The following is a 15,130-nucleotide window of genomic DNA, read 5'->3' as shown; positions in this document are numbered from 1 at the left end:
TGGAGGTGTAAACGGCGTCAGCGACGCGCGAGGGTGTCACGCTAATGACGTCATCCGTGACGCGCCATCGGGGCCTGTTGTCGTTGTCGGTGCTTTGCCCGTCTCGGGCGCCTCGTAACGACGTCCGTACATCCTCCAGTCGGACGGGTCCGGGCCCAATGAACCTCGCAAGCCACTGCGGCGAGCCGCTCGCCGCCCTCCATTTCGCCAACTTCAATCAGGACTACACGTAAGGAGGCGCGTCGAGACCACGGCGTCGACTAGCGAGGCGGCCCCGAGCCGCGCCACTCAGCACGGCTCGGTCCCTGTAGGCCGAGCCACTCAGCACGGCTCGGTCCCTGTAGGCCGAGCCACTCAGCACGGCTCGGTCCCTGTAGGCCGAGCCACTCAGCACGGCTCGGTTCATGTAGGCCGAACCACGCAGCACGGCTCGGTCCCTGTAGGCCGAGCCACTCAGCACGGCTCGGTTCATGTAGGCCGCTCCACTCAGCACGGCTCGGTTCATGTAGGCCGAACCACGCAGCACGGCTCGGTCCCTGTAGGCCGAGCCACTCAGCACGGCTCGGTTCATGTAGGCCGCTCCACTCAGCACGGCTCGGTTCATGTAGGCCGAACCACGCAGCACGGCTCGGTCCCTGTAGGCCGAACCACGCAGCACGGCTCGGTCCCTGTAGGCCGAGCCACTCAGCACGGCTCGGTCCCTGTAGGCCGAGCCACTCAGCACGGCTCGGTCCCTGTAGGCCGAACCACTCAGCACGGCTCGGTCCCTGTAGGCCGAGCCACGCAGCACGGCTCGGTCCATGTAGGCCGAACCACTCAGCACGGCTCGGTCCCTGTAGGCCGAACCACGCAGCACGGCTCGGTCCCTGTAGGCCGAGCCACTCAGCACGGCTCGGTCCCTGTAGGCCGAGCCACGCAGCACGGCTCGGTCCATGTAGGCCGAACCACTCAGCACGGCTCGGTCCCTGTAGGCCGAACCACTCAGCACGGCTCGGTCCATGTCGGCCAAGCCACTCAGCACGGCTCGGTCCCTGTAGGCCGAGCCACGCAGCACGGCTCGGTCCCTGTAGGCCGAGCCACTCAGCACGGCTCGGTCCCTGTAGGCCGAGCCACGCAGCACGGCTCGGTCCCTGTAGGCCGAGCCACGCAGCACGGCTCGGTCCCTGTAGGCCGAGCCACGCAGCACGGCTCGGTCCATGTAGGCCGAACCACTCAGCACGGCTCGGTCCCTGTAGGCCGAACCACTCAGCACGGCTCGATTCATGTAGGCCGAACCACTCAGCACGGCTCGGTTCATGTAGGCCGCGCCACTCAGCACGGCTCGGTTCATGTAGGCCGCGCCACTCAGCACGGCTCGGTCCATGTAGGCCGCGCCACTCAGCACGGCTCGGTCCATGTAGGCCGAGCCACTCAGCACGGCTCGGTTCATGTAGGCCGAACCACTCAGCACGGCTCGGTTCATGTAGGCCGCGCCACTCAGCACGGCTCGGTCTCTGTCGGCCTCGCGCCGCCGCTCCTCCCTTTCCCTTCCTTGTTTGTTCGAGAGTTCCTTTGTTTGTCCATTTCGGAGCGGCTTTGTCTCGAGTATTGTTCTTGAATGGACACGAGTTAAGAATATATGAGTTTCCTCACGTCCACTTGGTTTTGTCTGCCCGTGTCCGTCATGGAATATTTTGTCGATGTCCTGATGTCGGCCAGTTGAGCCGGTTGTCAGGTCGAATGTGATGTTCCACACGATGGCAGATGTCGTTGTGTGTGACGTCAAGGTTCCTTGTTTACAACCTCGTTCGTGATAACCGACGTCATACCTGAACGCACGACGTGATCGAGTTGATGCTGCCTGGTTCGAATCTTGCTGCAGCTGATGGGGGAAGATTGCGCATGAGGACAGCCACGTGACTGGTGCTTGAACGTCAATCAAACCGCTACGTCATGTTAGTGGTGACGTAATGTTTTTGTGACGTTGTTCGATGGTGATTCCAGGAGGAACGTTGTCTGCGGTTTCCATTCATCTGTGTCCTCGTTTCCATCTGTCCGAGTTGTCGAGCCTGCAAAGCCGATTGCTCGTCGTGTACCCGTGTCTGTGTCTGCCTTTGTAGATCGCTGGCGGTCGGCTCCAAATCCGGATACAGACTCTTCACTCTCAATTCCGTGGACAAGTTGGAACAGATCTACGAATGCAGTGAGTTCTGCTTCTATCCGTCTTCTTGTTTTTATTTTTCACCGTCGACCGCTCTTTCGAAAAGGGAATTTGAGGTCATTGGAAGGGACAGGGTGAGACAGATGGACAAAAAAAAAAACACTCAATGGGATGAGAATGTGATTGACAGAGAGGAAAATGGGACAGGGGCTCGGTGGGGGTAGAGGGGTTCATGAGTGGGTAGAGGAGAGACTATCGGGAATCCTGCGAGCTGTCATGCGTGGAACTTAGATTCGGGTCTTAACGAGTCTCGTACCTACCTGTGCATCGTTTGGAGCCCCGTCCTCACCTCTTTGAATCGTCCCTCGCAGCCGACACGGAGGAGGTATGCATCGTGGAACGCCTCTTCTCCAGCAGCCTGGTGGCGATCGTGAGCCTGACTGCTCCCCGCAAACTCAAGGTCTGCCATTTCAAGAAGGGGACCGAGATCTGCAACTACAGTTACTCCAACACCATCCTTGCCGTAAAGCTCAATCGACAGGTGAGCTCTTGGTCGTCGCCGCAAGTTTAGTTACAAACACGTCGTCACAAATGCCCTCTTCTGTTTTTTCTTTTTTCTTTTTCTACATACGTTAAATTAGACATGTTGGACCGTTTGGTGTTCCCGTATAACGACGTTTATTAATGTCCCAACTCTTTCCACCAAACAGCGACTCATCGTGTGCTTGGAGGAAAGCCTGTACATCCACAACATCCGAGACATGAAGGTTCTGCATACGATCCGTGAGACTCCCCCGAACCCTGCAGGTACGATCGATCGGCATTGCAGAAGCAATTTGGACATAGGTGGAGGATACTTGGGTCCTCGTACCTGTGCTCTATCAATATCACATTAATGCAATCAATTTATCTTCTTCATTTCGCTGGAGTGATTGAAAGGAGGAGGTGAAGTGGGCCAGGAACATGGTGTTTAAAAAAAAATATATATATATATATAAACACGAAGTGTGACTGTTGTTAAGTGTGGAATGAACAAACACTGACGCCACGTTCAAACTCCGTACAGATATCACCATTGCTACACAAGAACAGTGATCCATACTCGGCGATGTACCATCCCTGTCAATATCTCTGTACCCCTCGAGGTACCTCTCTATCTACTGTTTCTGCTGCCACTACCTTTCCAGGGAGACCACCATTCCACACATTAACTCCTCTCCGAGGCAAAGACCTCTTCCTCATTACTGTCCTCCTCTTCCTCATTATTCAGGCTGTCACCCCGGTCCTATCGCTGTCCATTCTGTTAAAAAAAATTATTCTTCACTTATTTTGCATCGAGTGACTTAAATCTTAAACATCTCGCATCGTATCTACTCATACCCGCCGACTTTCTCACGTATAAAGTGCCGTCGTCCTTCAGCCGCTCCTCATAGCTTGGTCTAGAAGGCCTACTCAAAATTTGGAAGGCCCACTCAACCCCACTGTGCGTGTTGTATGTTTCATCGGCTCCTCCGAGAGGATTTTACCAAGGAATCTGAAACTTTCAGGGATTAATGAGGGCACCCTGAAGTTATGGACGTTGCCAGTTTCGTTTGATTTCATCAAGTTTTAAGGGGAAAAAAAATTTTTTTGCCCATCTTGGAATTTTCTTCCTTGGAAAATCCTATCTTGGAAAATCTTGGAATTCTGAGCAATATAACCACGATGTATTTATATGTACATAAGCAGTTTTTGCTTCATATACATAGCCCGAGTTATTTTCTATTTTTGGGAGCGATTGAGGCAGCGGTCTGTTACCTGTACACCACCCAAATAAGGAACATGTTGCATGCTTGGAACAAGATTGCCCAGAGGGTGGATACTCTGCTGGTGATACGTAATTACAGTCCTAGTATTGATAGCTCAGGTACCCACAACCTCCACCCTCCCAGTTAGACATCCTACATTCACTGAACTTGTATTGTCAGAGGACCTTGATATTGTCAAATGATACACAGAGTACGTTGATCGACTATATAAGATGTATCTATATGTTTTGTATCAGGTGATTTATCCTTTCAGCGAACCATGAACGTGACTGGTGACCTGTAGTTGGGGTCATTCCGTGCCAACTCACCTAAATTTCAAAAACCTTCCCAGGTCACCTCCTCAGATTTTGCTGGAAAACTTCTTAAATGTAGATCTATATGGCTCAACCCACCATGCAAAAGATTAGCTTTCAATTCCTCATAGTTTAAAAAATATCTAGCTCCAGAGACCTTTGCAATTTGGCCCTAAAAATGCCAAAATGTGAAAAACGCATTTTTATAATGGGAAAAACGCAAAGGGGCTTATAATTTTATAATGGACTCCTCTAGAAAGTTAATATTGCAAATATTTACGAATTGGCATCCAAATTTTTCAATTATGGCATCAGATAGCTTCTGGGATGCATATTTCTCACTCTTTAGGAAGCTAAAAATTGCTTTCGGGCCAAAACGAGCTAAAATAAGGTGAAACTATAGTAGCCCTCCTGAAAATATGGAACAACTTAGAATTTTTTCATCATAACACAGTGACTATAGGGTCATTATCTATCCATAGATACATTTTTGTTGGGATAATACAGTTCGGTGATGAATTATAAAAGTTTTACCATAAGCCCTTGCCTCCGATGGCTCTAAAATGGACCAATTTTGTCCCCTGGTTTGACCATGTGGGTTTAGGATCTTCATTTTTTTTTTCTCGAAAGATTGCCTCAGGTAAGATGTGTCTACTGACCGAATAAGTTTATCTAACGCCCATGGCTTCATATAAAAATTAATTTTTATTTACATGCACGTTTTTTTATAATTATTCACGTTTTTCATATTCATGAGCTTATAAATCTGAAACTGAACACTCTAGCAAAGTGATACTGCAGATATTTATAAACTGGCATATGAAATTTAAGAATCTGTTATCAGAATGCCTGATAAATGCATATGTTTCTATCTGTAGGAAGTTGAAAATGCCACTTTGACCAAAAATGGTGAATATACAGGGGGCATTAACTGAGGTTATGTAACAACTTAGATTATTCTTCTCATAAATTAATAATTATAAGTACATTTTTTTATTCTTAAATAAATTCTTGTAATGATAATCCAAACATATGCTTGGGTTTTAATTTAAAAAAACATGTCCTACAGTTCTCTATTTGAAGTCATTAGTTATGACATACACCACTAGATGGAGTGATGGTCTGTCACAACACTAGGGGCAGCACAGTCAACCTGTCTGTCTGTTTGGAGAACAAAGGAGAGGAGGAAACAAAGGAAATGGATGCAGAAAAACCTGGGCCCAGTGGCACAAGTTTGACAAGTCGATGCACTGTTGGAACCAAATTAGACCAGGAGTGTCACAAGACCTATTGTACAAGGAAGGTTGGGCTAAAACAAGTTGCTGCTTTGGAGAAGAAGTCACAAGAATTGATTTCATGGAGATCAGGAATTACTTTAAAATTACTAATATTCATTGTCTCTGTTTATCTGTAAATAAAAAAGCTGCTACTCAACTAATCAAATTTGTTCTAATTTATAATTTGCAATCACTTACGAAAGTTAACATTAGCATTATATTTATGAATAAATAACATCCTTATCACTAATGTCTAATAAAAAGCACAATTTAGCCACATGCGCACCCCTGCAAGTTCACCTTGTTTTGTACCAAGTGGGCCAAATTGCCATATTTGGCTTCCTAAAACTAGGAGTATGTGCTTTCTCGAGACATTCTGATGCCACAATCTGAAATTTTGTTTACCAGTTTATAAAATTCTGCAGTAACTTTTCCTGGATAATTCCATTTAAGATTTATAAACTTCTGAATATAAAAAGTGAATTATTATAAAAAAAAACGTGCATGTAAATAACAATTTATTTTACTATGAAGCCATGGGCGTTTGATAAAATTATTCGGTCAGTAGACACATCTTACCTGAGGCAATCTTTCGAGAAAAAAAAAATGAAGATCCTAAACCCACATGGTCAAACCAGGGGACAAAATTGGTCCATTTTAGAGCCCTTGGAGGCAAGGGCTTATGTTAAAACTTTTATAATTCATCACCTCACTGTATTATCCCAGCAAAAATGTATCTATGGATAGATAATGACCCTATCATCACTGTGTTATGAGGGAAAAAATCCAAGTTCCATATTTTCAGAAGGGCTCCTATAGTTTCACCTTATTTTAGCTCGTTTTGGCCCAAAAGCAATTTTTAGCTTCCTATAGAGTGAGAAATATGCATCCCAGAGGCTATCTAATGCCATAATTGAAAAATTTGGATGCCAATTAGTAAATATTTGCAATATTAACTTTCTAGAGGAGTCCATTATAAAATTATGAGCCACTGAAGTTGGAAAAAAATGCGTTTTTCACATTTGACATTTTTAGGGCCAAATTTCAAAGGTGTCTCGAGATAGATATTTTTTAAACTATGAGGAATTGAAAGCTAATCTTTTGCATGGTGGGTAGAGCCATATAGATCTACATTTAAGAATTTTTCCAGCAAAATCTGAGGAGTTGACCTGGGGACCCTTAGGTGAGTTGGCATGGAATGACCCATTGATGAGTAGGTTTTGGTAAGTTAATGCTTGAGTGGCACAACATGAGGAGTTGCGCTTGGTTTACGAATGCTCACATCGACGGCAGTTTTGGCCTTGGTTTATGAGTAGGACACGATGCTCGGTTTAGAGATGACGATATAGACGGAGCCACTTGCCATCTTAGAGAGAGTACCAGGACAAAAATGGTGAATGGGAAAGTGTTAACTGAAGAAGAAGAAGAAGCAGAGCAGATGAATGCAAATCAAAACGTCTTGAAAAAAATCATTAATTTTCCATGGTTTAAATATTTTGGGTCCATTGTAACATCTGATGGCGAAAACAAAAAAGGCTGGTGTTGGTTTAGTGGTTAGGGTGGCTGGATTGGGGTCTTGGGGTCCTGAGTTTGAGCCCCCTGTGGGCCATTGAATTGACACCAGGTGGGTTGACTCAGCCTGTCATCCTTCCGAAGTTGGCAAAATGAGTACAAGCGTTCTGGAAATAGGGGCACTATCAGAGGGAGAGCCGCACCCTTAGCCAATGGTGCTTCGGCGCAGCCTTGGAGGAGGAGGAAAGGTTTAAAAAAAACAAAAAAGGCGGGATTACGACAGCCGATAAATGCAAGCAAACAGAGTAGGATCCAATGGAAGCTGTAATTGGAAGAAGCACAACATCGAGTCACACTAGCCTCGGTGGTGTAATGATTAAAGTGTCTGCTCTGAGTCTGGGTGGTTCGAACCCTGGCTGAGTCATACGAAAAACTTGAAAAACTGTACATGCTGCTTCCTTACTTAATACTGACCATTTAAAAATTAGAGCACGGACAAACAACCATAGGTCAGTAATAGCGCAGGCTGTGATGGGAATCTGAAAACTCACTCCGTGGGAGTACCTCCTGTGCTGCTGCCATTCGCAGGGCAGCTCTCCAGTTGACGGGATTGGAGCAAAGCCTTCGGGACCCCCACTTCTTGATGATTGGAAGAAAACCATGGGGTAAACCTCCCAGGGTCAGATTGCAGTGGTCTGTGGTGCTGAGGTGTTGTCCACCAGACGGCGGTCTCCTTGAGTTAACCTGAGGTGGTCCCTTCTGGTAGTTGCCTGGAATATCCTATCGCAAAGAGTGGATGATCACTTGTCTCTGTTATCATCTGAGCTCAAGCATTTGAACATCGGTATTGCAGCACTCTGAGGTTCGGAGACTGGATAGTGGCGAGATCATGGCAGGTGGTTACACCTATTAGTCTGGTCACTGATGGTTGCCATGGCCAAGGAGTTGCTGTAGCTGTGTCCAATAAGCTGACTCCAATGATGATTGACGCAAGACTGGTCAACGAGCGTATTATGAGACTAAGGATTCGTCACTCCTTCAGTGTCGTTTCCCTGGTCTCTGTTTATGCTCCGACTGAGGCGAGTGTTCTCACCGTGAAGGATGCATTCTTTGCCACGCTGGAGTCTGTGGTTGATCAGTGTCCCAGACGAAATACTCTTCTAGTCTTGGGGGATTTCAATGCATCGACAGAAACCGATAGGGATGTTTATGAGATGTGTTGGTCCCCATGGGTCTGGAACTGTGAACCAGAATAGCACAAAGTTCCTTGACTTTGCAAGAAGTCATGGACTTAGGGTGGCTGGTTCATGGTTTCAGCACCTACAGGCTCATCACTGGACTTGGTATTCCAACGCTGATGGTGTGGCAAAGGAGATTGACCATGTGCTCGTTGCTGGTTGCTGGAAGATGTTCCAGAACTGCAGGGTCCACTTCAGTTCCTCAATACTGACCACAGGCTTGCTGTAGCAACTCTGAAGTTGCAGCTTCAATCCACGAGAATGGTACCATCCCAGCCGAGGCTGGATGTTGGCAAGCTCAAGGATGAGTGGGTAGCTGAGGAGTTTGCAAACAGGCTGAGTCGGGATTTGGGGGGGGGGGGTCTGGGTGCTTTAGGGAATCTTGAAGACTTGTGGAGTGCCTTCAAGAACACCATCCTTGATGTTGCCGTTGGATGTCTTGGAACTCACTGAAGGGCAAAGAAGAATTTTGTCTCAAGGGACACTGCATACCATTGACCAGAATTGCAGGGCCAGGCTGAATGGCAGAGCTGAGGTGTAAAACTGTATGTGTGCTAAAGGTGGATAAGGAGGCCAATGTGCGAGGAATCTGTGAGGGGTTAGAGCTTCACCTGTGGTCGAGTGATTCTTGTCCTGCTTACAGGGGAATTCGTGCATTGTGTTCCTCCAAGCCCGTCCCTCGGTGTACTGCAGTTAGAACGGAGGATGGTAGGCCCCGAAGTGAAGGCCCGCTGGGCCGGTTACTTTGAGCGGCTCTACCAGGCTGATACACCAGCTGTTGAGTTGGATGTCAGGGGTGTTACTATCCTGATTGCCGACCCTCCAATCAACTGATCCACCTTTGTTTGTGGAAACACGGGCTGCGGTAAACCGGTTGAAATGGGGTAAAGCTCCAGGGATCTGTGGCATTCATACTGAACTTCTCAAGGCTGGTGGAAATGCTGCACTCGTGTCGTTGCATGCAGTTCTGTGTTCTGCCTGGAACACAGGCATCATCCCTACTGATTTCAAGAGGGGCCTTGTTGTCCCTCTGTCAAGGGAAGGGTGATCGCCAGGACTGCAACAACTACTGAGGGGTAACGCTGCATTTCAGTGCCGGGCAAGGTCATTGCTTGGATAATTATTGAGAAGGTTTGCCACAACCATCTGCTTGAGCACCAACGTCCAGAGCAGTCAGGCTTTACACCAAAGAGGTCAATGATTGACCATGTCCTTGCTCTTCGTGTCCTCACCGAACGCAGACGAGAGTTTCGGCAGGGGCTGCTTGCAGCTTTTGTTTATCTCTGTAAAGCGTTCGATTCAGTGAATCGGGATGCCCTCTGGAGGATTCTTGGTCTTCGTGGAGAGGTGAAGGGGGGGGGGTGCCACCAACTAGCAGTTGCTGAGAGAGACTCAAATGAGATTTGTTACCTGCATAGTCCGTGAGTGTCAGCTGTGGCTGAACGGACACGTGGATCGTTTTCCTGACGCTGATCCTGCTCACCAGATTCTCTCAGCACTGGAGCATTGCGAGTGGATGAGGCCAATGGGCCGACCATGTGACTCCATCTGGCCATCTCTCATCTGCCTGGGGGATGGCCAGACTGAGGCCGCTGGAGTACTGGTGGAAAGTGGACGCAGCGAAATGCTGCTCTGGTGCATGCTCCCGTACCTGACCTGTCTTGATCGGTTGCCTCCTGTGTTGAAGTTCCTTGCAAGGAAACCCATGTATTTGAGTTTATGAAAGAGTGGACAGTTGTGGATTGGGCCTTATGCTGCACAGAAATGGGAAGATAAATGATAGTGGACATGTGATCATGGAAATCACTCTGAATGTCCATGTTCATTGACAGCCTCAGGGCTCTCGATGGCCTTGGCCCTCGAGCAAAGTCCAGCACACAATGGAACCATCACTGCTATTCCTGGTTCTTGGAAGCACACTAATCGTTGACATCATCTTTTTCATGGAAAGGCAATCAAACTGGTATAATCGTATATATCTGCACGACTGTACCCAAAACTTATTCGGCCGAATCAAGCTGTTGAACTATTTGACAATGAATGTGCAAGCTATCCAAGGATGTTTTTTGGAACTTGTAATTTCTCAACCCGGTAGGGATTTTAAAAGGTTACATCTCATCCTATTACTGGGTCATTAGATTGGCGGTTCATTTTGTAAAAAGGTCTTACAAACCTGACCATTCCACGTACTTACAAGGCAGCAGGGCTAATATACACGTGCTCTCGTGTGCAGGACTTTGTGCCCTGTCCATCAGCAATGACAACTGCTTCCTGGCCTACCCTGGCAGCGCCACAATTGGCGAAGCGCAGGTGTTCGACACCGTCAATCTGGTAGGGCTTCGTACAACGTTGCTTTGTATCGGATGCAAGAAACATTCAGGGCACAAAAGGACCATACGTGATGCTTACTATGTACGGCTTGTGTTGAAGCACACTTTTCACCCGTTTTCTTCTCAGCGTGCCGTCACCATGATTCCTGCTCACGACAGCCCGCTGGCTGCCATGGCGTTTGACGCTACCGGCACGCGTCTCGCCACCGCCTCAGAGAAGGTTTGTTTCGCTTTTATAAACTTAGCTCTACCCCTCGGATCGCGCCTTCTCCTCCACTCCCCGTCTCTTAAACTTCCACACATTATCCTGTCCATGTAACGCGTGTTCGCAAAGCACGGTTGGTTGGGTCCAGGGTTGCCTATTCCCAGCGGTTAACCAGAACTCAGAATAAAATGTACGTGGTGAGTACCACAAAGATGGCAAAATCTCATAATCAGGAATTGCCGTGATTCCGTGAGTCTCTCAAACATGCAAGTCCCCACAATTGGTTCTGGATATCTTTTAGCTTTTTAATCTTTTAATACTTGCTTCGTAAGTGAATTGGTCGAGCTGCAGATTTTCTGGTTCTTCTCTCCAGGGTACAGTCATTCGTGTGTTCACGGTTCCTGAAGGGCAGAAGGTCTTCGAATTCCGCCGTGGGGTGAAGAGGTGCGTATGCGCTCATTCCATATCCCGAGGGTTGGTTTTCAAGCGTTTAGTCTTTGTGGTGTCCTGCTTTTTGGAGAAATTTTTTTTTTTCATTGTATAATCTTTTAAATTTCCAGTTATTTGATTTTTTCAATCTAGTTCCTGGAGGGAGGCATTACGTATGTTCGTCTTGGTGTCCGTGATGCCCCGTTTTGGAAAAAGAAAATACTTTCTTTTCACTATGACGGAGAATTTCAAGTGCTACCAATTGGCTAATATCAAGACTACTATGCCAGGAACCATCAGCGATCTCAGCCCTCCAGTTAAATGTGCAAAGATGGTCGTTTTTTAATTGAAGACTTCATTACAATCCCCTATCCTTCCTCAATGCTGTTAGTTCATTTCCAATTCAGACCTGTACTCCTACTCGAACTGCCCTTCCTCTTAGTTTAACCTCTTCCGAACCTCAAACTTTAAATTGAACTCCTTCCACATGTGGGTGGCCCGAACAGTCCTTTTTATCACTCGGCCTGACTTGAGTTTCGCTATTTTAACCACCAGTTGTCTTTTATGACGAAAATGCTTTCGCTGCATCTATAACTCAAAACAAGCCTGGGTTCAACATCTCACGGATGTAAACTCGTATTTAATCATTGCCAAAACCAATCGATCCAGAAGTGAACAGCCCATATCGTTCTGACATCAGAGCTTATTGCAAATGTGCCATTTCTATGCTGGGAAACTGTTGAACCAGGTGGGTGACACACTCGACACAGCAAATTTATGTATGGGTGCATTACTTGGAAACACGACTGGTTTTTAGCTCGCCTGTTCGAAGAACAGAGAGCTATAGCGATACCCCCGGCGTGAGTGTCAGTGTGAGCATGAAAATGTTAAAATTTTTGGTGCAAGTTATTTTTTCCTTTCTAATGTTTTTATCTACCATACTATTTTTTTTATACACCTGATGATATATATATATATATATATATATATATATATATATATATATATATATATATATATATATATATATATATATATAATGTCAACCGTCCGTCTGTCTGTCCGTCCATCCGTTCCTGTTCGCACTCTAACTCCCAAAGTTTTAAACTTTCACGTTTCATATTTGGTACATAGGTACAGACTGTGGAGACGGTGTGTCGTGATATACGTTCGTCATCTAAAGTGATTGCCATGACAACCAGGATGCTGTTTTCCACGTAGTAGCACAATTCTGTATCTACCTTCTTGTTCGGGCGTATATTGTGCTCACTTGCGCTCTCGTTACTGATTGCAATATACAAATACATATATTGCTTTAAAATTATTTGGCTCAGACTTCACTGCAATGCTTTATAAAAAAAATATTAATTATTAGACGAGTCTTTTAAAAACGATAAATGTATAAACAGGCGAGCATTGGGTGGCTTTGACACCAACTCTGGTTTTTCTTTACCTGTGCAATGATCCGTGAGAGCCAATGTCATCACGGAAAGGACGAGTTGACATCGCTTGCACAGACATGCGCGCAATGTCTCTCCGATCCAGGTGCGTGTCGATCTGCTCCCTGGGGTTCAGCTTGGACTCGGTGTTTCTTTGTGCCTCGAGCAACACCGAAACCGTGCACATCTTCAAGTTGGAGAGTCCCAAGGAAAAGTATGCCGGCCTTAGCCAATTATGTTACCACGATGGAATTGCCGAAGTTATATCCAAGAGGGAGAAATTGATGGGCTTAGAGTGAATAAATAAAAACAGATTTGAGCGGATGTAGCGATAAAGATTCTATCCATTCCGAGAGAATAGTTTGTTGTAAACATTTTGTGTATTTAACTTCTTATTGTTTCTACCCCCATAACCAAACCTCATGCCAGGCCACAAGAGGAGGCAAGCACCTGGTCTGATTACCTGGGCAAAGTCCTCATGGCTTCCACGACATACCTGCCGTCACAAGTTTCTGAGATGCTGAACCAGGGCAGGGCCTTCGCCACTGTGCGTCTGCCTTTCTCAGGCCATAAGAATGTCTGCTCCTTGGCAACGTGAGCACCCGCCACCTTCCTCCCCACCCCTTCCCGAATTGGTGTAGTACGCCCGAGCTCTTTGATTAACCTCAGGATGACCATGACGTGCACTAATTACTGGACTCGCCAGAGTCAGATGAACAGTGGCGCACGTGGGTTTTGCAGGGTGCAAAAGCTTCCCCGGCTGCTCGTGGCCTCCTCCGACGGCTACTTGTACATCTACAATGTGGATCCGCAGGATGGTGGCGAGTGTACTCTTATGAAGCAGCACAGGTAGGCATCTATAGCAGCAATTTAGTGTGCCAACTTGTTAATCACCCCCACCCCCAACAAAGTCTCAAGTTGAACAAAGTATAGGATTCAGGATAAACTGGCCAGACTTGCAAATTAAGAGAAAATGTACTGGCAGTGTTATGTGGTGAGGACACGTGGCCAACTGCACAGCTGATTACACATCAAGCAAAATCCCAATGAGGTAAAAAGGGTCATTAAATATATACGTGAGAAAAGGATCATGGGAAACTAAGAAATTGGCAGCAAACAACTGTGCATGGTGGTAATGATCGCCAGGAGTTGAGTTGGTCAATGATGGCCCCCAACGACGTTGAACAGCCAACGGTGTGAGGTGACGGTCTTGATGGGAATGGAATGACAGGATATCGCTCCAAATGATTTCCACAGGAGGGCTGCCCCCAAAGCTTGGGAATTGCACATGCTGAATGTGCACATCAGCTGTGCTGCAGATCCTCAGATGATTTGAGATGGAGAGGATTGCCAGAGGTGTCGCACGAGTCGTGTTAAACCGTCCAAAAGAGTATTCGGAATCTAATATTGTACCGAGTGGGATTCCTCGACCCTATTTACCCGAACAAAGATTACAAAACCACAAGTCGCATAAAACTGAAAATTTGAGGAAAGTGGCCTCCATCACGTATTTGGTAACCGTGAGCTGGGTTCAGGATGCAACAGGTCAAACTGTGAAACATCTTTGGAAGCCTTAAGCTGGGTTCGGTGGTGTAACAGGACCAACTGTTCCAGTTTCCTCCAATCCACTCTCCGAATACTTCCATTTCACCTTGAAATTGTTCGTTGCTGTCGGGTCACTCTGCAGGTTGGATGGCAGCACGGAGTCGGTGGGAGGTGATATCCTCGATCCAGCAGGACCAGCTAAGTTTCTTGTTCAGCCGAGCTATGCTGCTGCGGTTGCCAAGACAGCAACCCTGGCCTCGCCATCCTGCCCAGGTAATGCTTGCGTGCACCACTTGGTTACCGACGCAAGCTGCTGCTGCTTTTGCATGTCATCCCTTGCTGTTTAAACGCTTCAACACAAGTGTCAGGCTCATTAAAAGAACTACAAATTGTCGCCTGAGAATCAAAAGGTTCTGTCTGACGAGTGAACCTTTGTTAATTAGAACCTTTTGATTCTAACAATACCACCATGGCAGTAATGTTTTGTTCTTGCGTTTGGTGTGGCACACCTGTTAGCCACCAAGTTGAAGTTCTCCAGGGAAATTTAGGATTGAGTAGTAGAGGTGGTGATGTTTCGAGTTAGAAGGTCAAAAACAAACTGAAGGCATGCACGGTTGGCAGGTTATTCTTAATTTTTTTTTAATGTACGTGAGCTCCATGAGGGTCGTTTAAGGCAGGTTCGAACACTCGTGGGCAGGTTGCCCGAGAGTCTGCTCAAGGCCGAGAAAACATTGACCCGCTGCATCGAACGAGCAGGAAGCTCTGTTCCCAGCCCTACTGTCGCAATATTCAGTCGTGGCCAAAAATATTGGCCCCCCTCGATTTATTTATTTATTTTTTAATTAATGCACCATTTCTTTGAGAAAATTGTTGAAATTAAAAAAAAAAATCTATTGGTATCCACAGATGTATTG

The 15,130-nt window shown here is 46.7% G+C and overlaps 1 protein-coding gene across 1 annotated transcript in view; it reads left to right on the top strand.

Moving 5' to 3' along the window:
• The window catches only part of WIPI2 (WD repeat domain, phosphoinositide interacting 2), a 21,201-nt gene continuing 6,071 nt past the window's right edge, over positions 1–15,130 (top strand). Inside the window, exons 1-11 of the mRNA XM_085862405.1 lie at positions 1–229; positions 2,100–2,182; positions 2,512–2,681; positions 2,851–2,947; positions 10,502–10,599; positions 10,726–10,818; positions 11,177–11,247; positions 12,778–12,885; positions 13,101–13,265; positions 13,413–13,520; positions 14,359–14,489. Of these exons, the coding sequence (XP_085718531.1) occupies positions 45–229; positions 2,100–2,182; positions 2,512–2,681; positions 2,851–2,947; positions 10,502–10,599; positions 10,726–10,818; positions 11,177–11,247; positions 12,778–12,885; positions 13,101–13,265; positions 13,413–13,520; positions 14,359–14,489 (1,309 nt within the window). The 5' untranslated portion in view covers positions 1–44. The remainder of the gene's footprint in view (positions 230–2,099; positions 2,183–2,511; positions 2,682–2,850; positions 2,948–10,501; positions 10,600–10,725; positions 10,819–11,176; positions 11,248–12,777; positions 12,886–13,100; positions 13,266–13,412; positions 13,521–14,358; positions 14,490–15,130) is intronic.

Source organism: Eptatretus burgeri, chromosome 17 (genome assembly GCF_056783735.1).
Source record: "Eptatretus burgeri isolate ZD-2024b chromosome 17, Ebu_testis_v1, whole genome shotgun sequence".
NCBI classification, from domain to species: Eukaryota; Metazoa; Chordata; class Myxini; order Myxiniformes; family Myxinidae; genus Eptatretus; species Eptatretus burgeri.
The sequence above is the reverse complement of the archived record's forward strand: the minus strand, read 5'-3'. Positions and strand labels throughout refer to the sequence as shown.